We start from the raw sequence: 23,139 nt of genomic DNA on the forward strand, positions 1-23,139 counted from the left end.
TTCAGCCTCCCGAGTAGCTGGAATTACAGGTGTGCGCCACCACACCCAGCTAATTTTTGTATTTTTAGTAGAGGTGGGGTTTCGTCATGTTGGCCAGGCTAGTCTCGAACTCCTGACCTCAAGTCATCCACCCGCCTCTGCCTCTCAAAGTGCAGAGATTATAAGTGTGAGTTCCTCTTTTGTTTTTGTGAAATATTTTAAAAATGTGGATTAACTTTCTGAGATGTTTTCCCTCCCTCTTATCTTCTTGTATGTTTACTGTGTTGTCCTGCTTAGTTTGGATTTTTTAATCAGTAGTTTTTCTTTAGTGTAGTTATTTTTTCTTTGAAGGTAACTTTAGGTTGGGCTCAGTTTGCTGTGGTCCCTGAATACCTCGTTTTAGGGCCTTTTATACTTGTTTTGGAACATGCCAACCGCTGCTGATTTCAGCTTCTGTTTTCAGTTTTGCTCTCTGAGTTAGGTTATTCTGGAGTTTTCAGGCCAATTATATACCCTTTTGTTTCCTTCTGTTTATTTTGCACAGAGCTGATACTAAGCAGGAATTGTAAATGTGGGTGGTTTGTGTCTGCCTATATGTATTTTGAAGTTTGTGGGCATATGTCGTTACCTAATTTTGTTGTAGGATTGTTTAATCCCAGGAGATGGAGGCTGTAGTGAGCCATGATTATGCCACTGCACTCCAACCTGGGCGACAGAGGGAAACCCTCTCAAAAAACCAAAAAAATCCACATCAAATTATCACATTATTCAGCAACTGTATTTCTAGATACATATTCAAGAGAAATGGAAACACATGGCCACAGAAAAACTCATATGTGAATGCTCATCGCACTACTCATAATAGCCAAAAAGTGAAAACAACCCAAATGTTCATCAACTGATGAAGAAGTGGGTAAAGAAAATATGCTCTGTCCATACAATGGGATGTTTTTGACAATTGAAAAATATGTAATACAGATACATACTAAAACATGGATGAACCTTGAAAAGTTCGTGCTAATGAAAGAAGTCACAAAAGGCCACATTTTGTATGATTCCATTTATATGAAATGCCCAGAATTGGCAAATCTATAGACAGAAAGTAGATTTAGTGGTTGCCTGGGGCTATGGGAGTTGAGGAAAGTAACAGTTAAGGGGGATGAAAGTGTTCTTTTTTAGACTGAAAATGTTTTAAAATTGATTGTGGCGATGCTTGCACAACTCTGTATATATGAAGTCACTGAATTGTATACTTTAAAAATAATTTTGTACTAAAGCCTCATGCCCAAAAGTCAGTAATTACATCTTTATTTTTATCTGTTTGATTTTATTTATTTCTTTTTGAGGCAACTTCTCACTTTGTCGTGCAATGTGGAGTGCAGTGGTACCATCTTAGCTCACTGCAGCCTCAATCTCTCAGGTTCTAGAGATCCTCCCACCTCAGCCCCCCAGGTAGATGGGAGTATAGGTGTTCACTGACATGCCTGGCTAATTTTTGTGTTTTTTGTAGAGGCAGGATTTTGCCATATTGCTCAGGCTGGTCTCAAATTCCTGAGCTTAGCCACCCTTCTCAGCCTCCCAAAGTGCTAGGATTATAGGTGTGAGCCACCTTACCCAGACAGGAATTACATACTTTAAATGGGTGAATTCTGTAGCATGTAAATTATATTGCAGTTAAACTTTTTAAAAAGAAACTATCAAAAAACTTCTACCCTCCAGGTGCGGTGGCTCACGCCGGTAATCCCAGCACTTTGGTATACCGAGGTGGGTGGATCACCTGAGGTCAGGAGTTTGAGACCAGCCTGGCCAACATGGTGAAACCCCATCTCTACTACAAATACAAAAATTAGCCGGGTGTGGTGGTGGGCACCTGTAATCCCAGCTACTTGGGAGGCTGAGGCAGGAGAATTGCTTGAACCCAGGAGGCAGAGGCTGCAGTGAGCTGAGGTAGTGCCTCTGTGCTCCAGCCTGGGTGACAGAGCAAGACTCTGTCTCAAAAAAATACAAAAAAAAAAAAAAAGACCAAGAAAACCCAAAAAACACAAAAATTACCTGAGCTTGGTGGTGTGCACCTGTAGTCCCAGCTACTCGGGAACCTAAGTTGGGAGAATCGCTTGAACCTGGGAGGCAGAGGTAGCAGTGAGCTGAGATCGTGCCACCGCACTCCAGCCTGGGTGACAGAGTGAGACTCCGTCTCAAAAAAATAAAAACAGAACAACAACAACAAAAACCTCTACTACTGTTGCTGTCTTCTTACAGTCTTTTCCTTTGCTTTTCACAGTTTTGATTTCAGATATTTTCAGACATGAAACAAAGTTGGAAGAATTTTACAGTGAATGTCCTTATCTCACCACTTAGATTCTACTGCTAACATTTACTGTACTTGTTTTGTTACATATTTGTTCATGTATCCTATAAAGCCATCAATTTTTAATTATTATTATTATTTTTTGAGATGGAATTTTGTTCTTGTTGCCCAGGATGGAGTGCAATGGTGCAGTTTCAGCTTACTGCAACCTCTGCCTCCTGGGTTCAAGTGATTCTCCTGCCTCAGCTTCCCAAGTAGCTGGGATTACAGGCATGCACCACCACGCCCAGCTAATTTTGTATTTTTTGCAGAGATGGGGTTTCTCCATGTTGGTCAGGCTGGTCTCGAACTCCCAGCCTCAGGTGATCCGCCTGCCTCAGCCTCCCAAAGTGCTGGGATTACAGGTGTGAGCCACTGCGTGGCCTGGCCTCAATTTTGTTTTTAATATATCTCAAAATAAATTGCATCTGTGTACTTCTTCCAGAAACTTAAATTGCGGACATCATAAATGTAGACTTCTCCCCAAATACTAAAGTTTGCATATTGACCAGAATTCGTTGTTTTTTGGATACATTTTTATATAATGACACACTCAGGTTTTAAGTGCTTATATGCTGAGTTTCAACATACACATATCTTTGTAACTAATGCCTTTATTATGAAATAGACCATTATGTTGGAATGTTTCCTCAGGCTTCCTTAACCACTGATGTGCTTTTTGTATTTTTCAGTCTGTAGATTAAGTTTGCCAATTCTGTAACTTCTTGTAAGTGGCATCATGTAGTATGTAGTTTTTTGTGTGAGGCATTTTTTTAGTCAGCATGAAATTGAGATTCATTTGTTTGTTCCACGTGCCATTTGTTCTTCTGTATTGCTAACTACTGTGCCATTGTAGCTTTGTTGTTATTGATGGACAGTGACTCTTCAGCTTTTTTTTCTATTAGAAGTAAAACAGTTTAAACTTCTAACATGTAAGAGCTCTGGTTGCTACACATCCCACTAATATTGATGTTAGCAGTCCTTAAGTTTTGCATGCTCTGGCGGGTGTTTTCTATACTTTACTATTCTTTTATTTTTTGAGATGGAGTTTTACTCTTTTTGCCAAGACTGGAGTGCAATGTCGTAATCTTGGCTCACTGCAACCTCTGCCTTCCAGGTTCAAGTGATTCTCCTCCCTCAGCCTCCCAAGTACCTGGGATTACAGGCATGCGCCACCGTGCCCGGCTAATTTTGTATTTTTAGTAGAGACGGGGTTTCTCCATGTTGGTCAGGCTGGTCTCAAACTCCCGACCTGAGGTGATCTGCTGGCCTTGGCCTCCCAAAGGGCTGGAATTACAGGCGTGAGCCACCGCGCCCAGCCTACTATTCTTTTTTATTGAGATGTAATTTAATAAAGTCACCTCCTTTTCCCCCTTTTTTGGAGAAAGGATCCTTGTTGCCCATGCTGGAGTGCCATGGCTTGATCATGGCTCACCGTAGCGCCATGGCTTGATCATGGCTCAGTGTAGCCTCGTCCGGGTGATCCTTCTGCCTCTGCTTCCTGGATAGCTGAGACTACAGGTGTGCGCCACCACACCCGGCTAATTTCTTGTATGTTTTATAGAGATGGTGTTTTGCTGTGTTGTCCAGGCTGGTCTTGAACTCCTGGTTGAGCTCAAGCCTTAGCTTCCTGATGTGTTGGGACTACAGGTGTGAGCTACTGCACCCAACTAGAAGTCACCTTTTTAACATGTATAATTCAGTGATTTAAAAAAAAAAAAAATTTTTTTTGTGTATGTGTTTTCATAGAGCTCAGCAGCCATCATCACAACTGAATTTTAAACATTTTCATTACTTCTTAAACCCTAAATGAGTGAGCAATCAGGGTGTGAAAAGACATGGAGGAACCTTAAATGCATATTGCCAAGTAAAAGAAGCCAGTCTGAAAAATCTGCATATACTGTTGGATTCCAACTATATGACATTTTGGAAAAGGCAAAACTATGCAGACGACTGGGTGCGATGGCTCATGCCCGTAATCCCAGCACTTTGGGAGGCCGAGGCGGGTGAATCACTTGAGGTCAGGAGTTCAAGATCACCCTCACCAATATGGTGAAATCCCATCTCTACTAAAAAATTAAAAAAAAAAAAAAATTAGCCGGGGTGTAGTGGTGCACGCCTGAAATCCCGGCTACTCAGGGGGCTGAGGCAGGAGAATCGCTTGAACCCGGGAGGTGGAGGTTGCAGTGAGCTGGGATTGCACCACTGCACTCCAGCCTGGGCAACAAGATTGAAACTCCATCTGAAAAAAACCCCAACCCCCCCCCCACCAAACAAACAAACAAACAAAAAAACTAGGCAGACAATAAAACAGTTAGTTACCTGGAGTTTGGAGCAGGGAGGGATGAATAGTTGGAGCACAGGGGAGTTTTAGGGCAGTGAAATTATTCTGTATGTTACTGAAGTGGTGAATACTTATACGTTAAAACTCATAGAACACTAATAGAAACTATCATATTTATCAGCATTGACTCATTAATTGTAACAAATGAACCTTACTAATGCAAGATGTTAATAGAGGAACTGGGCTGGGGGTGAGGAAGAGATATATGGGGATTCTTGTCATGTTTGTTTCTCTGTAAACCTAAAACACCTAAAAATGTATATTGATATAAAAGAAAGAGACATGGTTGTGCATGCCTGTAGACCCAGCTACTTGGGAGGCTAAGGTGGGAAGATCACCTGTGCCTGGGAGCTCACTAAGGTTGCAGTGAGAGTGAGCCAAGATCGTGCCACTGCACTCCAGTCTGGGCAATAGAGTGAGACCCTGTCTCAAAAAAAAAAAAAGAAAACCCTGTACTCATTAGCTGTCCTTCCTATCTCTTCTTCTTCCCTGAAGTCATTGGTAGCCACTCGTCTCTTTTCTCTGGATATACTTATTCTGAATATTTCACATAAATTTGTGTTCTTGTTTGACTTCTTTAACCCAGCATAGTGTTTTCATGTGTTGTAATTATGTATCAGTTCCTCTTATTGTATTTATTCATTTGTATTGCTTCATACAGTTGATAGGCATCTGGGTTGTTTCGGCTGCTTGTGAACATTGATATACCAGTTCGGTGTGTGAACATGTGTTTTCTGTTCTTTTGGCTGTATACCTAGAATGGAATTGCTGAATCGTATGCTAACTCTCTGACATCTTGAGGAACTGCCAAACACTTTTCCCAAGTGGCTGCACCATTTTCATTTTCTATTACCTGGGAATGTATGAGGGATCCAGTGTCTCCACATTTTGCCAGCACTTGTTGTTAACTGTTTTTTATTATAGCCATCCATTCCACATACAAGTGGAATGTGATTTAATATACTGTATTTTTTTTCATTTTTGTTTTATGTTTTTTTATAGAGGCAAATTTCTGGAGATGTGCAATGATCTCTTAGCTAGAGTGGAGCCACCACTTCGTAGTGTTTTGGAACAAACCAGTAAGTATTTTTGTGATTGAATTTGTTTGCGTATTTCAGACTCTTTGGAAATTGTTATCTATTATCTTAGCTTTGGAAGCAGTGATACAAATTTTTATTGTGTGAACTAATTCAATAGTATATATTAAGCTTTTAAAAAATCTGTATCTTCCCCCTGCCCAAAGTAATCTTTTGAAACGTCTAGGGAAATCTAATAAAAGTTTCTCCAAGAAACTGAATTCAGACTGAAAGTTGGATATAAGCCTCACAATTATTTAATGGTGGTAAAAATTGTCTTTTGCGATGCTGATATGGTAGTCTTGTAAGCTTTTCTGTCAGTGAATTCTTCCCTAGCTGGATGAGTGCTGCAGCAAAGGGAAGGTAGGATAACCACATACTTATTTAATAAGATGCTTTAATTTTGTCTCAGGGTAAAAGGTGACTGATTTAGGAGTATATACTAATTTTCCTAAAATCTTTGACAAACCATTTACCTGGACTTCACTGTTGCGTTGATTGCTATTTCAGTGTTGAGATATACTGTCAGCTTGGCACAGGCCTTCCTCTTTAATTAGTGATGATGGCAGATGGGCTTATTTCCACACTGGGAAAGGCCATTTCTTTAAATAGCCCTTCTCAAGAAATTATCAATGGTTGTTAGATAAAATGTGACAAGGAAATCAGGTATTATTAAGAAGTATTTTATGAGCAACAGCAGATCGTTGATACACACCTTCTTTCTTTCTGATACGAACAAACTCTACCCGTATTTTATTTTATTTTATTTTTATTTTTTGAGATGGGAGTCTTGCTCTGTCATCCAGGCTGGAGTGCAGTGGTGCAATCTCAGCTCACTGCAACCTCTGCCTCCTGGGTTAAGGCAATTTTCCTGCCCTCAGCCTCCTGAGTAGCTGGGATTACAGGCGTGCGCCACCATGTCTGGCTTATTTTTGTATTTTTAGTGGAGATGGGGTTTTACCACGTTGGCCAGGCTGGTTTTGAACTCCTGACCTCAGGTAATCTGCCCACTTTGGCCTCCTAAAGTACTGGGATTACAAGCATGAGCCACCATGCCTGGCCTCTATCTGTGTTTTAATGTGGACTATGTTTATGTGTTAGATTAGAACACTAGAGTAGCTGGATGTGATTCTCCTTTTTTTTTTTCCTTTAATGTCAGGTCAGAGTAACTCAGTGCTTTGAGGCCCTCTTATTTTCCTAATGGCTAACGTATTTGTTTGGTCTGTTGATGTTTTAACACTTGTTTGTGTGATATCGTGTGAGAAATTCAGGACCTGTACACTGCAGTATATTTGAGTATTCCTGGCCCTCACCTCCTAAATCCCACTAGCTACCCTTCCCCCATTATTTTGAGAATTAAAATACCTACTTGTTTCCAGACATGCCTCTATGAGTGTGGGCATGAGTATATGTGTATTGTGGAGGTGGGTGAGGGAGTGGAGGAGTTTTGTTATACATCTGAGTTGTTTCGTCATGGTAAGATGTTACTGTTCTTTTGTTTCATTAAAAAAACTGTCTAATTCTTTAAAATAGAGTTAAAGAAAGAAGATATTTATGCAGTGGAAATAGTTGGTGGTGCTACACGAATCCCTGCGGTAAAAGAGAAGATCAGCAAATTTTTTGGTAAAGAACTTAGTACAACATTAAATGCTGATGAAGCTGTCACTCGAGGCTGTGCATTGCAGGTGAATATTCTTTCTTTTATAGGTAACTGTTTATAAATCATTGTAACAAGATGGCAGTGGTTTATGTATCTAATAACCTGGGGTTAGCTCAGGGTGATTTCAAGGTGTTGAGATTCCAAAACCTTTGTTTTAAAATAGAGGTGATGTTCCTAAAAGTAATTGTATTCTATAGCATGTAAGATGAATTAATTGACTAGAAACATAGGTAACTCTGAGCCTGAAGTATGACTAGAATTTGACCTGTAACCTATGTCTGTATGAAATAGTGTACATCAATTAAATAAGGGTTGGGGTTAATAGAAAAATAAGGAACAGTAAGGAATAGCTAGATTATATAGGTGATTGACGTGATAGAAGTTTGTGAAACTGTTCAGACACCATTAAATTACTAATGTAAGTATTTTAAAAAGACCATTGATTTTCTGAAGTCATTGGTTTAGTGATTTTATCAGTTTATAATGTCTATACTTGTTAAATGGAATTTTTGAAAATTATTCTAGTGCGCCATCTTATCGCCTGCTTTCAAAGTCAGAGAATTTTCTATCACTGATGTAGTACCATATCCAATATCTCTGAGATGGAATTCTCCAGCTGAAGAAGGGTCAAGGTATCATGTTTATTAATGATTTATATACCTAAAGTTGACTATTAGGTCTGAGTAATATGTTGCTCTTCATTTCAGTTTACATAAATCCGTAACATTTTATCATAGTGCATGAAGGAAAGTGATCATTTATTTTAGTCAGAATAAATTTGTATCCTTATTTAGTTTCTCACACTTGATTTTGCTGAAATCCTTGGTGCCTTTTATGTGCAGATTGATGTATATTCCTTTTTTTACTGACTTTATATATAAAGATTCTTGGGAACTCTTATAATCTGGAAATAATGCCATTTGAAAAGAGAGAGAAACTAACACTATACAATAATTACAAACCTAGAACACAGGGCTAAAAGTGTTAGGAATATCCTGAATTTGTGTTTTTGTCTTTTTCCTCCATTCAGTGACTGTGAAGTCTTTTCCAAAAATCATGCTGCTCCTTTCTCTAAAGTCCTTACATTTTATAGAAAGGAACCTTTCACTCTTGAGGCCTACTACAGCTCTCCTCAGGATTTGCCCTATCCAGATCCTGCTATAGGTAAGAGTTGGGAATTTAAAGAAAAAAAAGGCACAGTGGCTCACAGCTGTAATCCCAACACTTTGGAAGGCTAAGGTGGGACGATCACTTGAGCCGAGGAGTTGGAGATCACGTAGTGGGCAACGTAGTGGGACCCTGTCTCCATTTAAAAAAATAAAAAATAAAAAAGCTTATCTACTTGGAGAGTTGGCGTAGTAGAAAGAACAAGTACGGTGTTCTGAAATTTAGAGGCTTTAGATTACAAAAGAAAACCTCTTCCAGTCTCGTTAACAGGTTTAGAACCAGCCAAATGGCTATTATTTAATTGGATCTCCCATCGTATCGGCAGTTTTTCTTGGTTAACGCACATTGTAGTTACAACTTGTGTATAAGGTGGGGCTGTGTACTCTAAGGAATTAACAAAATTCAATTTGGACCCTAACATACAGTTATAAGATGTATACAGAAAATCGCCGGGCGTGGTGGCTCACGCCTATAATCCCAGCACTTTGGGAGGCCTAGGTTGGCAGATAACAAAGTCAGGAGATCGAGAGCATCCTGGCTAACACAGTGAAACCCGGTGTCTACTGAAAAAATACAAAAAAAAATTAGCCAGGCATGCCGATGGGTGCCTGTAGTCCCAGCTACTTGGGAGTCTGAGGCAGGAGAATGGTGTGAACCCGGGAGGCAGAGCTTGCAGTGAGCCAAGATCATGCCACTGCACACCAGCCTGGGCGAGAGAGTGAGACTCCATCTCAGAAAAAAAAAAAAAGATGTATACGGAAAATCATTAGGAGATGGTGATACGATATCAAAGCATCCTAGGTTTCAGAACCGTGTTATCTAGAGTATTTATAGACTCTGAGAAACTCTGGAAATAATACTAGTTGAGAAGAGACAGAGAAACTAGTTATACTATAAAGACCTAGAATATATGGGTAAAGAATTAGGAGTATCCTGAATGGCATTTAGAAGCTGTAGAAAGTTAACCTATTCTGTTTTCCCCATCTGTAAATCTGTAAAACCAGGAATAACAGTGATAATTCATACTTTTCAGAGTTCTGGGAATGAAGAAAATGTAAATAAAACCCTTGTACAGTAACTGAATCTAGAAATGGCAATTTACTGAGAAATGACAAGCAGTGCGGAATCATTTTTTTTTTTTCTGTTTTGTTTTTTCAGTAGAGAATGTGACAAATATGTTTTAGGAATTAATCTGAAAGTACCATTTAAAGATAAATAGAAATAAGAAATTGGAAGAAAGGAAAGAATTGGGAGATATTTGAGTTTTTAATTGGGGCAGGATAATAAGAGACTGAAAGAAGAAAGAAATCTGATGATTTAATAAGATTCTAAGAGGACTCATTTTGCTTATTTTAAGCATGTTACTGAGCTATCATTGAAAAGTAGACATAATGTAACAATGTAGGCATATATTCATGCTTGAATTCATCCTCTTAGGTTATGTGTTCTTTTGTCTCTCGTATGTCCCTAGCTCAGTTTTCAGTTCAGAAAGTCACTCCTCAGTCTGATGGCTCCAGTTCAAAAGTGAAAGTCAAAGTTCGAGTAAATGTCCATGGCATTTTCAGTGTGTCCAGTGCATCCTTAGTGGAGGTTCACAAGTCTGAGGAAAATGAGGAGCCAATGGAAACAGATCAGAATGCAAAGGAGGAAGAGGTAATCTAGACATTGTATACCATTTGTGATGGCCCAGAAGTGACTTGTCTAGAAATTATAGCAAGTAGACTTGGTAGCAAGGGAGGAGCGTTGTGACAGAGCTGCTGAGTGAGAGTGGATTTATATGTTTGCCCTTCCCCCAATATAAGTGAACCAGCAGTAGATTTTTATGCAGAATTTGTATAGAAATGGAACACAGTTGATTTCTCCTTTCAGATCTTATACTTCTCAACTTGAGTTATTCTTGATTCTGGTTATTGAATGCTCTGAGTCTCAGTTAATTATTTTCAAAAGTAGAATAGATTGTACACTCATTTGTTGGAATTATGCACTGGGTGTTGTCTTCATTGTGCATCAGAATCAAAGCTTTATAAAACTACAAATTACCTATGATTCAGGCACTTTGGGAGCCTGGGGCAGGAAGACTGCTTGAGCCCAGAAGTTTGAGGCCAGCCTGGGCAACAAAGTGAGACCCTCATCTCTACTAAAAGTAAAAATTAACCAGGTGTGGTGGCACACACCTGTGGTCCCACCTACATGGGAGGCTGAGGCAGGAGGATTGTGTGAGCCTAGGAGGTCGAGGCTGCAGTGAGTCCTGTTTACACCACTGCACTCCAGCCTGGATGACAGAGTGTGACCCTGCCTCTGGGAAAACTACAAATGCAGCCCCGGCCCCGGACCCTGCAGCTGCCGAGATGTTGATGCCTAAGAAGAACCGATTGCCATTTACGAACTCCTTTTTAAGGAGGGAGTCATGGTGGCCAAGAAGGATGTCTACATGCCTAAGCACCCGGAGCTGGCAGACAAGAATGTGCCCAACCCTCATGTCATGAAGGCCATGCCGTCTCTCAAGTCCCGAGGCTACGTGAAGGAACAGTTTGCCTGGAGACATTTCTACTGGTACCTTACCAATGAGGGTATCCAGTATCTCCGTGATTACCTTCATCTGCCCCCGGAGATTGTGCCTGCCACCCTACGCCGTAGCCGTCCAGAGACTGGCAGGCCTCGGCCTAAAGGTCTGGAGGGTGAGCCACCTGCGAGACTCACAAGAGGGGAAGCTGACAGAGATACCTACAGACGGAGTGCTGTGCCACCTGGTGCCAACAAGAAAGCCGAGGCTGGGGCTGGGTCAGCAACCGAATTCCAGTTTAGAGGCGGATTTGGTCGTGGACGTGGTCAGCCACCTCAGTAAAATTGAAGAGTATTATTTTGCATTGAATAAATTTACAGCCAAAAAACCTTAAAAAAAAAAAAATAAATAAAAATGCTGGGGTTTCATTCCCACAGATTTTACTGGAGTTGGTCTGGGCCGAGACCTAGGTAGCAGTAGTTTTAAAAGCCTCTCAGGTCATTCTAATATGTTGCAGACATTGAGAAGCCACTGGTTCAGGCTCTCCACAAACCTCTTCTTTCATCGTTGTTCTTAGGCTTTGTAATTTTAACGTGTTCACCTCTCTGAGCACATGCAGTGGTCATACTTTTGAGAATGAAGAGAGGCTGACTTAGGAACTATTTGAAAAAGCTGGAACTTTTGAGAGAAAATACCTTTGAGGAAGCCTGGAGAAGCTTATGCTCTCTTCAGGTTGTATTTTGTAGATTGTATTAAATGATGCCACATGGTGAACTGTGAGTACTTAATGGTGTACAAATCTGTTCCACAGTCATTCTTCTTTATGTAAGGGTAAGGCAGGACAAGTGTTATCCTCATTGTACAGATGTATTAACTAAGATCCAGAGCGGAAAATTTCTGTGTTATAGGTAATGTGGCCTACCTGGAATTTAAACATAGGCCTACCTGGAATTTAAACATAGGCCTACCTGGAATTTAAGCACAGGCCTTCTGATTGCTGGTAATTCAGCAGAAATTTCATAACCATGTGACTTTGTCAATGTGTAATGAAGGTTGTTTAGTCTTCCTAATTGCAAGATTTAATTTGATCTGTTTTTCAGAAGATGCAAGTGGACCAGGAGGAACCACATGTTGAAGAGCAACAGCAGCAGACACCAGCAGAAAATAAGGCAGAGTCTGAAGAAATGGAGGTATGAATTGTATGGTTTTTTTTTTTTTTTTTTTAAGGCAGAGTTTCACTGTTGCCCAGGCTAGAGTGCAATGACATGATCTCGGCTCACTGCAACCTCCACCTCCTGGGTTCAAGTAATTCTCCTACCTCAGCCTACTGAGTAGCTGGGATTACAGATGCACACCACCATGGCAGCTAATTTTTTTTTTTGTATTTTTTAGTAGAGAGAGGGTTTCACTGTGTTGGCTAGGCAGGTCTTGAACTCCTGACCTCAGGTGATCCACCTGCCTTGTCCTCTCAAAGTGCTGGTATTACAGGTGTGAGCCACCACGCCCGGCTGAGTTGTGTTTTAGAATATGCACTGCAGGCTTTTTAAAAAGCACATGGTTTTGGCTAAGGGGCAGTGTCTTGAAACATAGTTATACTTAGAAACTCAATTTGAACAATTTTTTAAGCAAGATCTTGTAGTGATAGTTGTAGTGTGCTATTTGCAAGATGGCCTTTAAACTCTCTCCTGGTTTATACATGGGAAGAAAGCATGATTTATTTATGCTGGTTTCTGAATGGCTTATACTAAGTCATTCTACCCATAATTTAATTCATTACCAATAAACAATAATGAAACTGAAAACTTTTCCAAATTATCAATAATCCATGCCTTTTAATTTTTAATTTTTTAATTTTTTTGAGATGTACTCTAGCTGTGTCGCCCAGGCTAGAGTATGGTGGCGTGATCTTGGCTCACTACAGCCCCCGCCTCCCAGATTCAAGTGATTCTTATGCCTCAGCCTCCTGGGTAGCTGGGACTACAGGCGTGCACCATCACGCCTGGATAATTTTTGTATTTTTAGTAGGGACATGGTTTCTCCATGTTGGCCAGGCTGGTCTCGAACTCCTGACCTCAAGTGATCCTCCCGCTTCGGCACCCTGGGATTACAGGCACGAGCTACTGTGTCCAGCCAAAATAACATCTTTTAATAAAAAGGCATGGGACCTGGTTAAGTGGCTCACGCTTGTAATCCCAGCACTTTGAGAGGCCGAGGCGGGTGGATCACTTGGGGTCAGGAGTTTGAGACCAGCATGGCCAACACGGTGAAACCCCATCTCTACTAATAATACAAAATTTATGCGGGTGGGGTGGTACATGCCTGTAGCCCCAGCCACCCAGGAGGCTGAGACATGAGAATTGCTTGAACCTGGGAGATGGAGGTTATGTGAGCTGAGATTGTCCCACTGTACTCCAGTCTGGGCGACAGAGCAAGACTGCATCTTAAGTTATTTTAAATCATGCAGTAATGGATTTAAATGTATTTTGTGAATAATGTAAATAATGTTTTTATTTCAAAAAGAATAGTAACATTTTTGAATGAATCCTTTACAACCTATTATTTAGTTTTGAGTTGTCATGTTTAAATTTTTTATCATTGAAAATATCTTTTAAGTTAATTATAAAATTACAGTGTATAATCTTGCCATCTTAGGAGTTTCTAATTTTAAAAGGTTTTCTAATTTTAAAAAATTTCTAATTTAAATGTGGCATTTTAAAAAGTTGGACAGAACTTTTTAAAGTGGCTTAAGTCTGTTACATATTTTCATGTCAATTAACAAAATTTAATTGCTTTCCTTTAGCTGTGCAAGTAATATTAAAAAAGAAAATGGAAAGGAAATGGTGCTTACAGATTCTTTAGTTGGGTCAGGCCTTTTTCAGGATGGAAGACCGTTTATGTTGTTGGGTGGGATGGGGGCAGCAGTGGCAGAGACAAAGACTTGTTCTCCTATGTGTTTGTGGAAGGTGGGTGAAGAGAAGGGAGAAGTGACAGCCCCTTCCCCAATGCCCTTGAGCTGTGGGTGGTTCTAGAGGTATTAGTTATCTAGGCTCCCTTGGGATGGCTCAGAAACTAAAGTGCCTTTTGCACAGTATTGCTTCTAAAGGCAAATGAAATAGAAATGATAGATAAATTTCAGCAGCTGACTTAAGTTAGTTTGATAGGAGGTGGGAAATGACATTAAAATTTTGCTTTATCATAGAACAAATTGAATTCCAGATGAATTCTAAGGTTCAAAGTTGAAAAGGAAAAAGCTTGAAGTGAGTATTTTTCTAATCTGTGGATGAGGAAGGGCTTTCAGAGTATGAAAGCAACATAAGTAATCTCAAAGGAAAAGATACGGATATATTTGACAGTCAAAACTTATATATAGACAAATAATACAGTTAGAAAAAACTAGAAGAGTCAGTGTGGCTCACGCCTGTAATCCAGCACTTCAGGAGGCTGAGGCGGGCGGATCACTTAAGGTCAGGAGTTTGAGACCAGCCTAGCCAACACGGCGAAACCCCATCTCTACTAAAAATACAAAAATCAGCTGGGCGTAGTGGCGGGTGCCTGTAATCCCAGCTACTCAGGAGGCTGAGGCAGGAGAATCTCTTGAACCCGGGAGGCAGAGGTTGCAGTGAGCCGAGATCGTACCATTGCACTCCAGCCTGGGCTACAGAGTGAGACTCCATCTCAAACAAACAACAAACAAACGAGAAGAGTCAATTGTCTGTGGGGAAAAAAACACTGCAATCCTGAAAGAACAGTGGATAAAATATTACTAGGCAGTTTGAGGAAATAATTAAGTATGGCTTGTAAGTGTCTGAAAAAGGTTAAAAGAAAGTCATAATGAATAACAGATGACGTTAAATGAATTCTCATTTGTGGATAGGGTGCAGTGAAATGAGTTTTCTCCTTGTGAGAATGTAAATAGTTATAGACAGTATAGAAATCAAATTACCAATATGTTACTGATCCATAAAAATTTCATAACCTCCTCCCCACTAACTTCATTTGCATGTCTATATGTTTAAAAGTAGGAGAAACATTTTTAATAGTGATTGTATATTGATATGGGCTTATAGGAGAGAGGTATTTTGTAAAAGTTACCATCTTAATTACTTTTAAATGTACAGTTCAGTAGTGTTAAGTATATAGACATTGTGGTGTAACCAGTCTTCAGAACTTCATCTTGAAAAACCAAAACTCTATACCCATTAAATAACTTTCCATTATTCCCCTCCCCCATCCCCTGACAGCCACTATTCTGATTCCATTTTTATGAATTTGACTGCTCTAGATTGACTTATTTTTTATTTTCTAGATGTTATGGTAGTCCTAAGTTACTTAGATCATCATCAAAAGAGAAGGAAGTAAAAAAAGCAAAAACAGCTTTTCAAACATGACCCATTTTGAAGTTTAAGGTAGTCTGTATATGTGTTCTTAATGATTTCTATTCTTTTAGACCTCTCAAGCTGGATCAAAGGATAAAAAGATGGACCAACCACCCCAAGCCAAGAAGGCAAAAGTGAAGACCAGTACTGTGGACCTGCCAATCGAGAATCAGCTATTATGGCAGATAGACAGAGAGATGCTCAACTTGTACATTGAAAATGAGGTTGTTGTTTAAAGTCTGTTGGAACAATGAGCTACTAACAAATTAATGTTACCATAGTATTCAGACTGTGTGTTGAGTGACTTTATGCATTTTTGATTGTTTGGACTTCGAGAAAATAATTTAGACTTTTGCATGGTAATTTAAGGGCAAGTTGAAGCAATAGATCCCATGTTATTTCAATTCTTTTATGGTGGTACTAATATGTCTGTATTGCTAGAAGCTCTGTTATGAAAATTTTGACATATAATGTCTTTGGTGTAGGGGAGGTATTGTTCATTTTTGAATATGTGGGTATATTTGTTCACTAGAGATTGGGATATTTGAGGTTGGCGGTCATGGAAGTTGATCAGTAGGAGAAATCATATAGCATTGATGGTGGCAGTATTTTGCTTATTCCTTTCTGTTGCCAGTCAGTATGTAAATATAGTAACTCTTATTGAGAGATGCAAGGTTTGGGATTTGTGAGCACATTTATTGAATTAATTTTTGTCTGTGAGGTTTCTTACCAGGTTTCCACTGGATCTTAGAATAGTTTTGTCTTATAGAAACTTCAGCATTTATACTGCATGAATGAATTTGATTTTTCTTATCTCATAATAAATAACACAGCAGAGGATATCACTTAGTGACATTGAAAACAATAGGTTTTTTTCATTTAATAGGTGTTTTAAAAACAATAGGTTTTTAAAGTTCTCTTTGTCTTAAATTCTTTAATTTTGCTTTTGAGTGTCTATACCTTGATGTTTCTATTGTTCTGTTTTTAATCCCACCCACAAAACTCTTTTGATATTCAGAGTCTGTCAAGGATTAGTCTTCCCACTTGCGTTTGTTATGTGACTTGCAGAACTAAAAGGATTTGGGGAAGAAAGCCTCTACTTTTTTTTTTTTTGAGGTGGAGTCTGGCTCTGTGGCCCAGGCTGGAGTGCAGTGGCGTGATCTCTGCTCACTGCAAGCTCTGCCTCAGGACCTCAGGCTCCCAGGTTCAAGCCATTCTCCTGCCTCAGCCTCCTGAGTAGCTGGGACTACAGGCGCCCACCACCACGCCCGGTTAATTTTTTGTATTTTGAGTAGAGATGGGGTTTCACCGTGTTGATCTCTTGACCTCATGATCCACCTGCCTCAGCCTCCAAAGTGCTGGGATTACAGGCGTGAGCCACTGTGTCCGGCTGTACTTTTGTAGTTATATTGGTATTTAAGAGGAAATGATTTCAGTTGTCCTAATGTCTAATTAATTTGTACATAATATTTATTCTCAGGGTAAGATGATCATGCAGGATAAACTGGAGAAGGAGCGGAATGATGCTAAGAATGCAGTGGAGGAATATGTGTATGAAATGAGAGACAAGCTTAGTGGTGAATATGAGAAGTTTGTGAGTGAAGATGTAAGTCTACTGCAATATGCCTAACTACTGTGTCTTCTGTGAACATCTTTAAATGGGTTAGAAGGGAAGTCTGCAGCTATATGTGTATAGTAGAATTATTAAAAACAGTTTTTTTGGGGGGGGGGCGCAAAATTTTACATATTTGTCTATTAGCACAGTGTTTTGCAAAGTTTGGTCTTTGTGCATCATGTTCACAAATCACTTTTGACACATTCGAATATTGTTATTTATCTTGTATTTTTCTTTTCTTTCTTTCTTTCTTTCTTTTTTTTTGGAGACAGAGTCTTGCTTTTGTTGCCCAGGCTGGAGTGCAATGGCACGATCTCTGCTCACCGCAGCGTCCACCTCCCAGCTTCAAGCAATTCTCCTGCCTCAGCCTCCTGAATAGCTGGGATTACAGGCATGCGCCACCACACCTGGCTAATTTTGTGTTTTTAGTAGAGATAGTGTTTCTCCATGTTGATCAGGCTGGTCTCTAACTCCTGACCTCAGGTTATCCGCCTGCCTTGGCCTCCCAAAGTGTTGGGGTTACAGGCGTCAGCCACCGCGCCCAGCCTGTATTTTTCTTTAAATTGTTAAAGCTCACTTTTTCCTGTTTATTGTAAAAAAAAAAAAAAAAAGAAATTTCAATAGCTCTTGGGTACAGGTGGTTTTTGGTTACATGGATGAATTGTATAGTGGTGAATTCTGAGATTTTGGTGCACCTGTCATCCTTGTCCTGTACATTGTACCCAAGATGTAGTTTTTTTATCCCACACCCCACTTCTGTCCTCCCGCTTTTGAGTCTCCAAAGTCTATTGTGTATGCTCCTGGGTACCCATAGCTTAGCTCCTACTTATAAGTGAAACATAACAGTATTTGGTTTTCCATTCCCAAGTTACTTCACTTAGAATAATGGCCTCCAGCTCCATCCAGTTGCTGCAAAAGACATTACTTTGCTCCTTTTTATGACTCAGTAGTATTCCATGGTGTGTATATACCATGTTTTCTTTTTCTTTTTTTTTGAGACGGAGTCTTGCTCTGTTGCCCAGGCTGGAGTACGGTGACACGATCTTGGCTCACTGCAAGCTCTGCCTCTTGGGTTCATGCCATTCTGCCTCAGCCTCCCGAGTAGCTGGGACTACAGCGTCCACCACTGCGCCCGGCTAATTTTTTGTGTGTGGTTTTTTAGTAGAGACAGGATTTCACCATGTTAGCCAGGGTGGTCTTGATCTCCTGACCTCGTGATCTGCCTGCCTCGGCCTCCCAGAATGCTGGCATTACAGGCGTGAGCCATTGCGCCCTGCCTACCACATTTGCTTTATTTACTCATTGGTTGATGGATACTTAACTCAGTTGTTATTTTTTAATTTTTTTGAGATGGAGTTTCGGTCTTGTTGCCCAGGCTGGAGTACAATGGCACGATGTTGGCTCACTGTAACTTCCGCCTCCCTGGTTCAAGCGATTCTCCTGCCTCAGCCTCCCTAGTAGCTGGGACTACAGGCATGCTCCACCATGCTTGGCTGATTTTTGTATTTTTAGTAGAGACGGGGTTTCACCATGTTGGCCAGGCTAGTCTATCCTGACCTCAGATGATCCATCTGCCTCAGTCTCCCAAAGTGCTGGGATTATAGGCATGAGCCACTGTTCCTGGCCACACTTGCTTTTAAATGCAGTTTTTAATTCTGAAATTTTTAAACTTATCCAAAGTCCTCCATGGCAGGGAGAATAATATAATAAAAGCCCCCATACCTATCAGGTGGACCAACATTTGCCAGCCTTGTTTTCTGTGTCTCCCATCTCCTTCCTCCCCCTGTATTTTATCTTATTTTATTTTTTTTGAAGTGAAGTCTTACTCTGTCACCCAGGCTGGAGTGCAGTGGCCCCATCTTGGTCACTGCAACCTCCGCCTCCTGAGTTCAAGCAGTTCCCCTGCTTCAGCCTTTCTAGTAGCTGGGATTACAGGTGTCCACCATCATGCCCGGGTAATTTTTTTTTGTATTTTTAGTGGAGACGGGGTTTCACCATGTTGGCCAGGCTGTTCTCGAACTCCTGATCTCAGGTGATCCATGTGCCTCAGCCTCCCAAGGATTACGAATGTGAGCCACTGCGCCTGGCTGCCCTCTGTATTTTAAAGCAAATCCCAGATACATCATTATATTCTATGTCTCTGACTGTATTTGGGATGTAATTTTTGAATGACCTAAGTATAATATTTTCTTCATCATTAGGATCGTAACAGTTTCACTTTGAAACTAGAAGATACTGAAAATTGGTTGTATGAGGATGGAGAAGACCAGCCAAAGCAAGTTTATGTCGATAAGTTGGCTGAATTAAAAGTAAGTGACTCTTGAGAGCAGAGGTATCCAGAACCCTTGTTGAAGCTTCCTCTGAGGACCTCAAATTTGGGAGGAATTCTCAAGTAAAGAAGACAGACTGAAAATGATGTTTGATGAACTAAACCCTTTATGACTTAGGCTCATTATCATTCTCACTTTTAGAACCTTGTAATAACAAAATGATTTTTCTGAACACTGAGTTTAGGTTTATAATACTTCACTGAATTGGATGTCTAGTGCATTCTTGGTGTCAAGAGATACAAAGACTAGCAAGACTTAGTACCTGCCCTAAAGGCACAGGGAATGCAGTTGGGGCAGGGCTGTTGCTGTTTATGTAGTTTGAATTCTCAATAAAAGCAAAGCATCTGGTGGGTTTTCTTTTTTTTTTATAAGACAGAGTCTTCCTCTGTCACCTAGGCTGGAGTGCAGTGGCGCAGTCTTGGCTCACTGCAACCTCTGTCTCCTGGATTCAAGGGATTCTTATGTGTCAGCCTCCAGAGTAGCTGGGATTACAGGCATGTGCCACCATACCAAGCTAATTTTTGTATTTTTAGTAGAGACAGGGTTTCACCATGTTGGCCAGGCTGTCTCGAACCCCTTACTTCAAGTGATATGCTTGCCTTGGCCTCCCAAAGTGCTGAAATTATAGGTGTGAAGCCAGCACGCCTGGCCACAGCATCTGGTTTTGTATTTAAAGCATCTCATCTTTTAACATTAGGATTAAAAATGCAAAGAATTACATAAAATTGAGACCTTTTGTTTGGAAAAGGTTGCAGATGCACAAGAATGAACTTTTCACATTTCTCTTTAATTTTAGCTCTGGATTACTTGGTTTCTTATGGAACTGGGCCATTTTGAGTCTCACTCTGTCACTCAGGCTGGAGTTCAGTGGTGTGGTCATGGCTCACTGCAGCCTCGACCTCATGCTCAAGTGGTCCTTCTGCCTCAGTCTCCCAAGTAGCTAGGATTACAGCTGTGTGCCATCACGCTTGGCTGTTTTAATTTTTTTGTAGGGAAAGGGTCTCCCTGTGTTGCCCAGACTGGCATGGGAACTCCTGGACTCAAGCAATTCTCCTGCCTTGGTCTCCCAAAGTGCTGGGATTACAGGCACGAGCCATGGAACCTGACCAAGCATTTCTTAATATCGCTGTTGTATTAAGTTTTCAAGTTCCAGTTATTTCATAAATGATTTTTGTGTTTGAATTAGTATCCATATAAGGCTCATAGATTTTATTGATGTTGCTTATAACTGTGTCTATAGTTCTTTTTCCGTCATTTCCTCATGTTGCCCCTACCCTTTCCTTGTTTATTTTATGAGGAAATTGGATCATTGGTCCTGTAGGATCTTCCTGTAGTTGGATTTTGCTGATTTTCACCTCCATGGTGGTATTTAATATTATTTGTCAAGTTGATGGTTACATTTAGAGGCTCCATCAGATTCAGGTGTTTAAGATTTTAAAGCATTTTTTATTTTTGACAAGTATACTTTATATTTAGTACTGTGTATCTGTATTAGGCGACACCTAATTTTTGGTGGCTCCCTGCTGTGTTTTGAGAACAAGGGCTCAGGTGACAAATTGAAGCGATTCCACATAGAACAGTACTGAGGTATAGTCTCATTCCCCTTCTGAAGTAGGTTCATACTTCCAAAGGCCTGGAGAAATATATTTAACTTCTTATATATAGCACACGGAGATTAAATGTACTTTATCACCAATCTTAGTGGAATCAGTACTCTGGATTGTCGAACTGCCATATGAAGACTGTGTGTATTCTTCTGTTAAGAATCTAGGTCAACCTATTAAGATACGGTTCCAGGAATCTGAAGAACGACCAAAATTATTTGAAGAACTAGGGAAACAGATCCAACAGTATATGAAAATAATCAGCTCTTTCAAAAACAAGGTAACTTTTTTCTTTTTCCTACTCTTAGTGAAGTTAACGTTTTTTTTTTGAGACGGAGTCTTGCTCTGTTGCCCAGGCTGGAGTGCAGTGGCACAATCTCGGCTCACTGCAACCTCCACCTCCTGGGTTTAAGCGGATTCTCCTGCCTCAGCTTCCCGGGTAGCTGGGATTACAGGCATGTGCCATGACGCCCAGCTCATTTTTGTATTTTTAGTAGAGATGGAGTTTCGCCATGTTGGCCAGGCTGGTCTTGAACTCCCGACCTCAAGTGATCCACCTGCCTTGGCCTCCCAAAGTGCTGACTGGTATTACAGGCGTGAGCCACTGCTCCCGGCCATAAAGTTAACTTCTGAGGCATTTACATAGCATTTTTTTCTCTTGTTCTCATTAACTTGTTTAATAGCACTTTTTATTTTGGATATTAATGTAATGTGAAATGTTTTATAACATCTTAGTAAGAACCATAGGATTTGCTATATCTCTTTAATAGGTGAAATCTGGAATTGAACAGTGTTGTTCAGTTTCCTTTTCATTAGTGTTTGACTTAACATGCTCTATCCTGGTCTTTCTAAGAACACCTGAGGCCTAGTAATTATGCACACAGTACCTTTATAAGGTAGGGGGTGGTATCAGCATATATAGATAAATTCCAACTTATTTAAGCCTCACTTTCCTTAAGCAACATTCAGGGTCACTAAATTGGGAGAACTGTCATTTAGCCAGAAGTCTGACTCCAAAGTTCAGACTTTGGAGTATAAAGTTCCTCCATTATACCCCAGGTTCTTGACATATTGTTAGTGTAAGAAACTTTGAGTGATAAATTGAGCTTTTATGGTTTTTTTTTTTTGGGCAAATTCTCACTTTGTCACCCAGGCTGGGGTGCCGTGGTGAAATCTTGGCTCACTGTAGCCTCTACCTCTCTGGCTCAAGCCGTTCTCCTGCCTCAGCTACTTTCTCAGTAGTTGGGACTGTAGGCATGTACCACCACACCCAACTGGGGTTGCCTTTTTTTTTTTTTTTTTTTTTTGAGATGTCATTTCACCATGTTACCCAGGCGCTGGTCTTGAACTCCTGAGCTCAAATGATCCACCCACCTTGACCTCCCAAAGTGTTACGATTACAGGCATTAGCCATTAGGCCCCGCCTCCTTTTTTTTTTTTCTTCTTTTTTGTGAGACAGGGTCTCAGTCTGTTGCCCATGCTCAAGTGCAGTGGTGTGATCATAGCTCACTGCATCCTCAGCCTCCTGAGCTCAAGTGACCTTCCTACCTCAGCCTCCTGAGTAGCTGGGACTACAGGCATGTGGCCCTCATGCCTGGCTAATTTTTGTATTTTTTGTAGAGATGGGCTCATCGTGTTGCCCAGGTCTTGAAGTCATGGGCTTAAGTGATCCTCCTGCCTCAGCCTCCCAAAGTGCTAAGATTATAAGTGTGAGCCACCAAGCCCAGCCTGAAAGGCCTTTTTTTTTTGGGACGGAGTCTCGCTCTGTTGCCCAAGCTAGAGTGCAGTGACGTGATCTCGGCTCACTGCAAGCTCTGCCTCTCAGGTTCACATGAAAGGCCTTCTTTTAAAAACAGTATTCATTATCGTTTTGGTTCTGAACTAGCATGCTGAAACTTCAGCTGTCATATCTAATGTAATTTTTTTGCATTGTGAAATTATCTTCATAAGATTTTGTATAAATCAGGTGCTGCTGTTTATCTTGTTGAAGCCTTTTAATTGATACCTTATGAATTTTCTTGGCCTTTAAAATTTAAGTCTATCGTGAGTATATTAAAAAATTGGGATTAGGTTTCTTTTGAATAATGTCTGTTCAGATTGTGAGGCTAAATATGCTTTATTTTTTGAAAGATTATAAG

At 40.4% G+C, this 23,139-nt stretch overlaps 1 protein-coding gene and 1 pseudogene across 3 annotated transcripts in view; both read left to right on the forward strand.

Moving 5' to 3' along the window:
- The window catches only part of HSPA4 (heat shock 70kDa protein 4), a 58,813-nt gene that overhangs the window by 33,019 nt on the left and 2,655 nt on the right, over positions 1-23,139 (forward strand). The window contains exons 8-17 of one of the 2 annotated variants that reach the window (XM_011951097.1): positions 5,673-5,749; positions 7,280-7,431; positions 7,932-8,038; positions 8,437-8,570; positions 10,045-10,226; positions 12,177-12,266; positions 15,524-15,676; positions 16,933-17,058; positions 19,269-19,376; positions 21,162-21,281. In XM_011951097.1, coding sequence (XP_011806487.1) covers positions 5,673-5,749; positions 7,280-7,431; positions 7,932-8,038; positions 8,437-8,570; positions 10,045-10,226; positions 12,177-12,266; positions 15,524-15,676; positions 16,933-17,058; positions 19,269-19,376; positions 21,162-21,281 — 1,249 coding nt within the window. The remainder of the gene's footprint in view (positions 1-5,672; positions 5,750-7,279; positions 7,432-7,931; positions 8,039-8,436; positions 8,571-10,044; positions 10,227-12,176; positions 12,267-15,523; positions 15,677-16,932; positions 17,059-19,268; positions 19,377-21,161; positions 21,282-23,139) is intronic. The other variant, XM_011951099.1, reaches the window with a different exon arrangement.
- Positions 10,908-11,475, forward strand: LOC105518205 (annotated as a pseudogene). Its single transcript, XR_001002791.1, has one exon. The product of XR_001002791.1 is annotated as a 40S ribosomal protein S10 pseudogene (transcript).

This window comes from Colobus angolensis, unplaced genomic scaffold (assembly GCF_000951035.1).
Source record: "Colobus angolensis palliatus isolate OR3802 unplaced genomic scaffold, Cang.pa_1.0 Scaffold314, whole genome shotgun sequence".
In the NCBI taxonomy this organism is placed as follows: Eukaryota; Metazoa; Chordata; class Mammalia; order Primates; family Cercopithecidae; genus Colobus; species Colobus angolensis.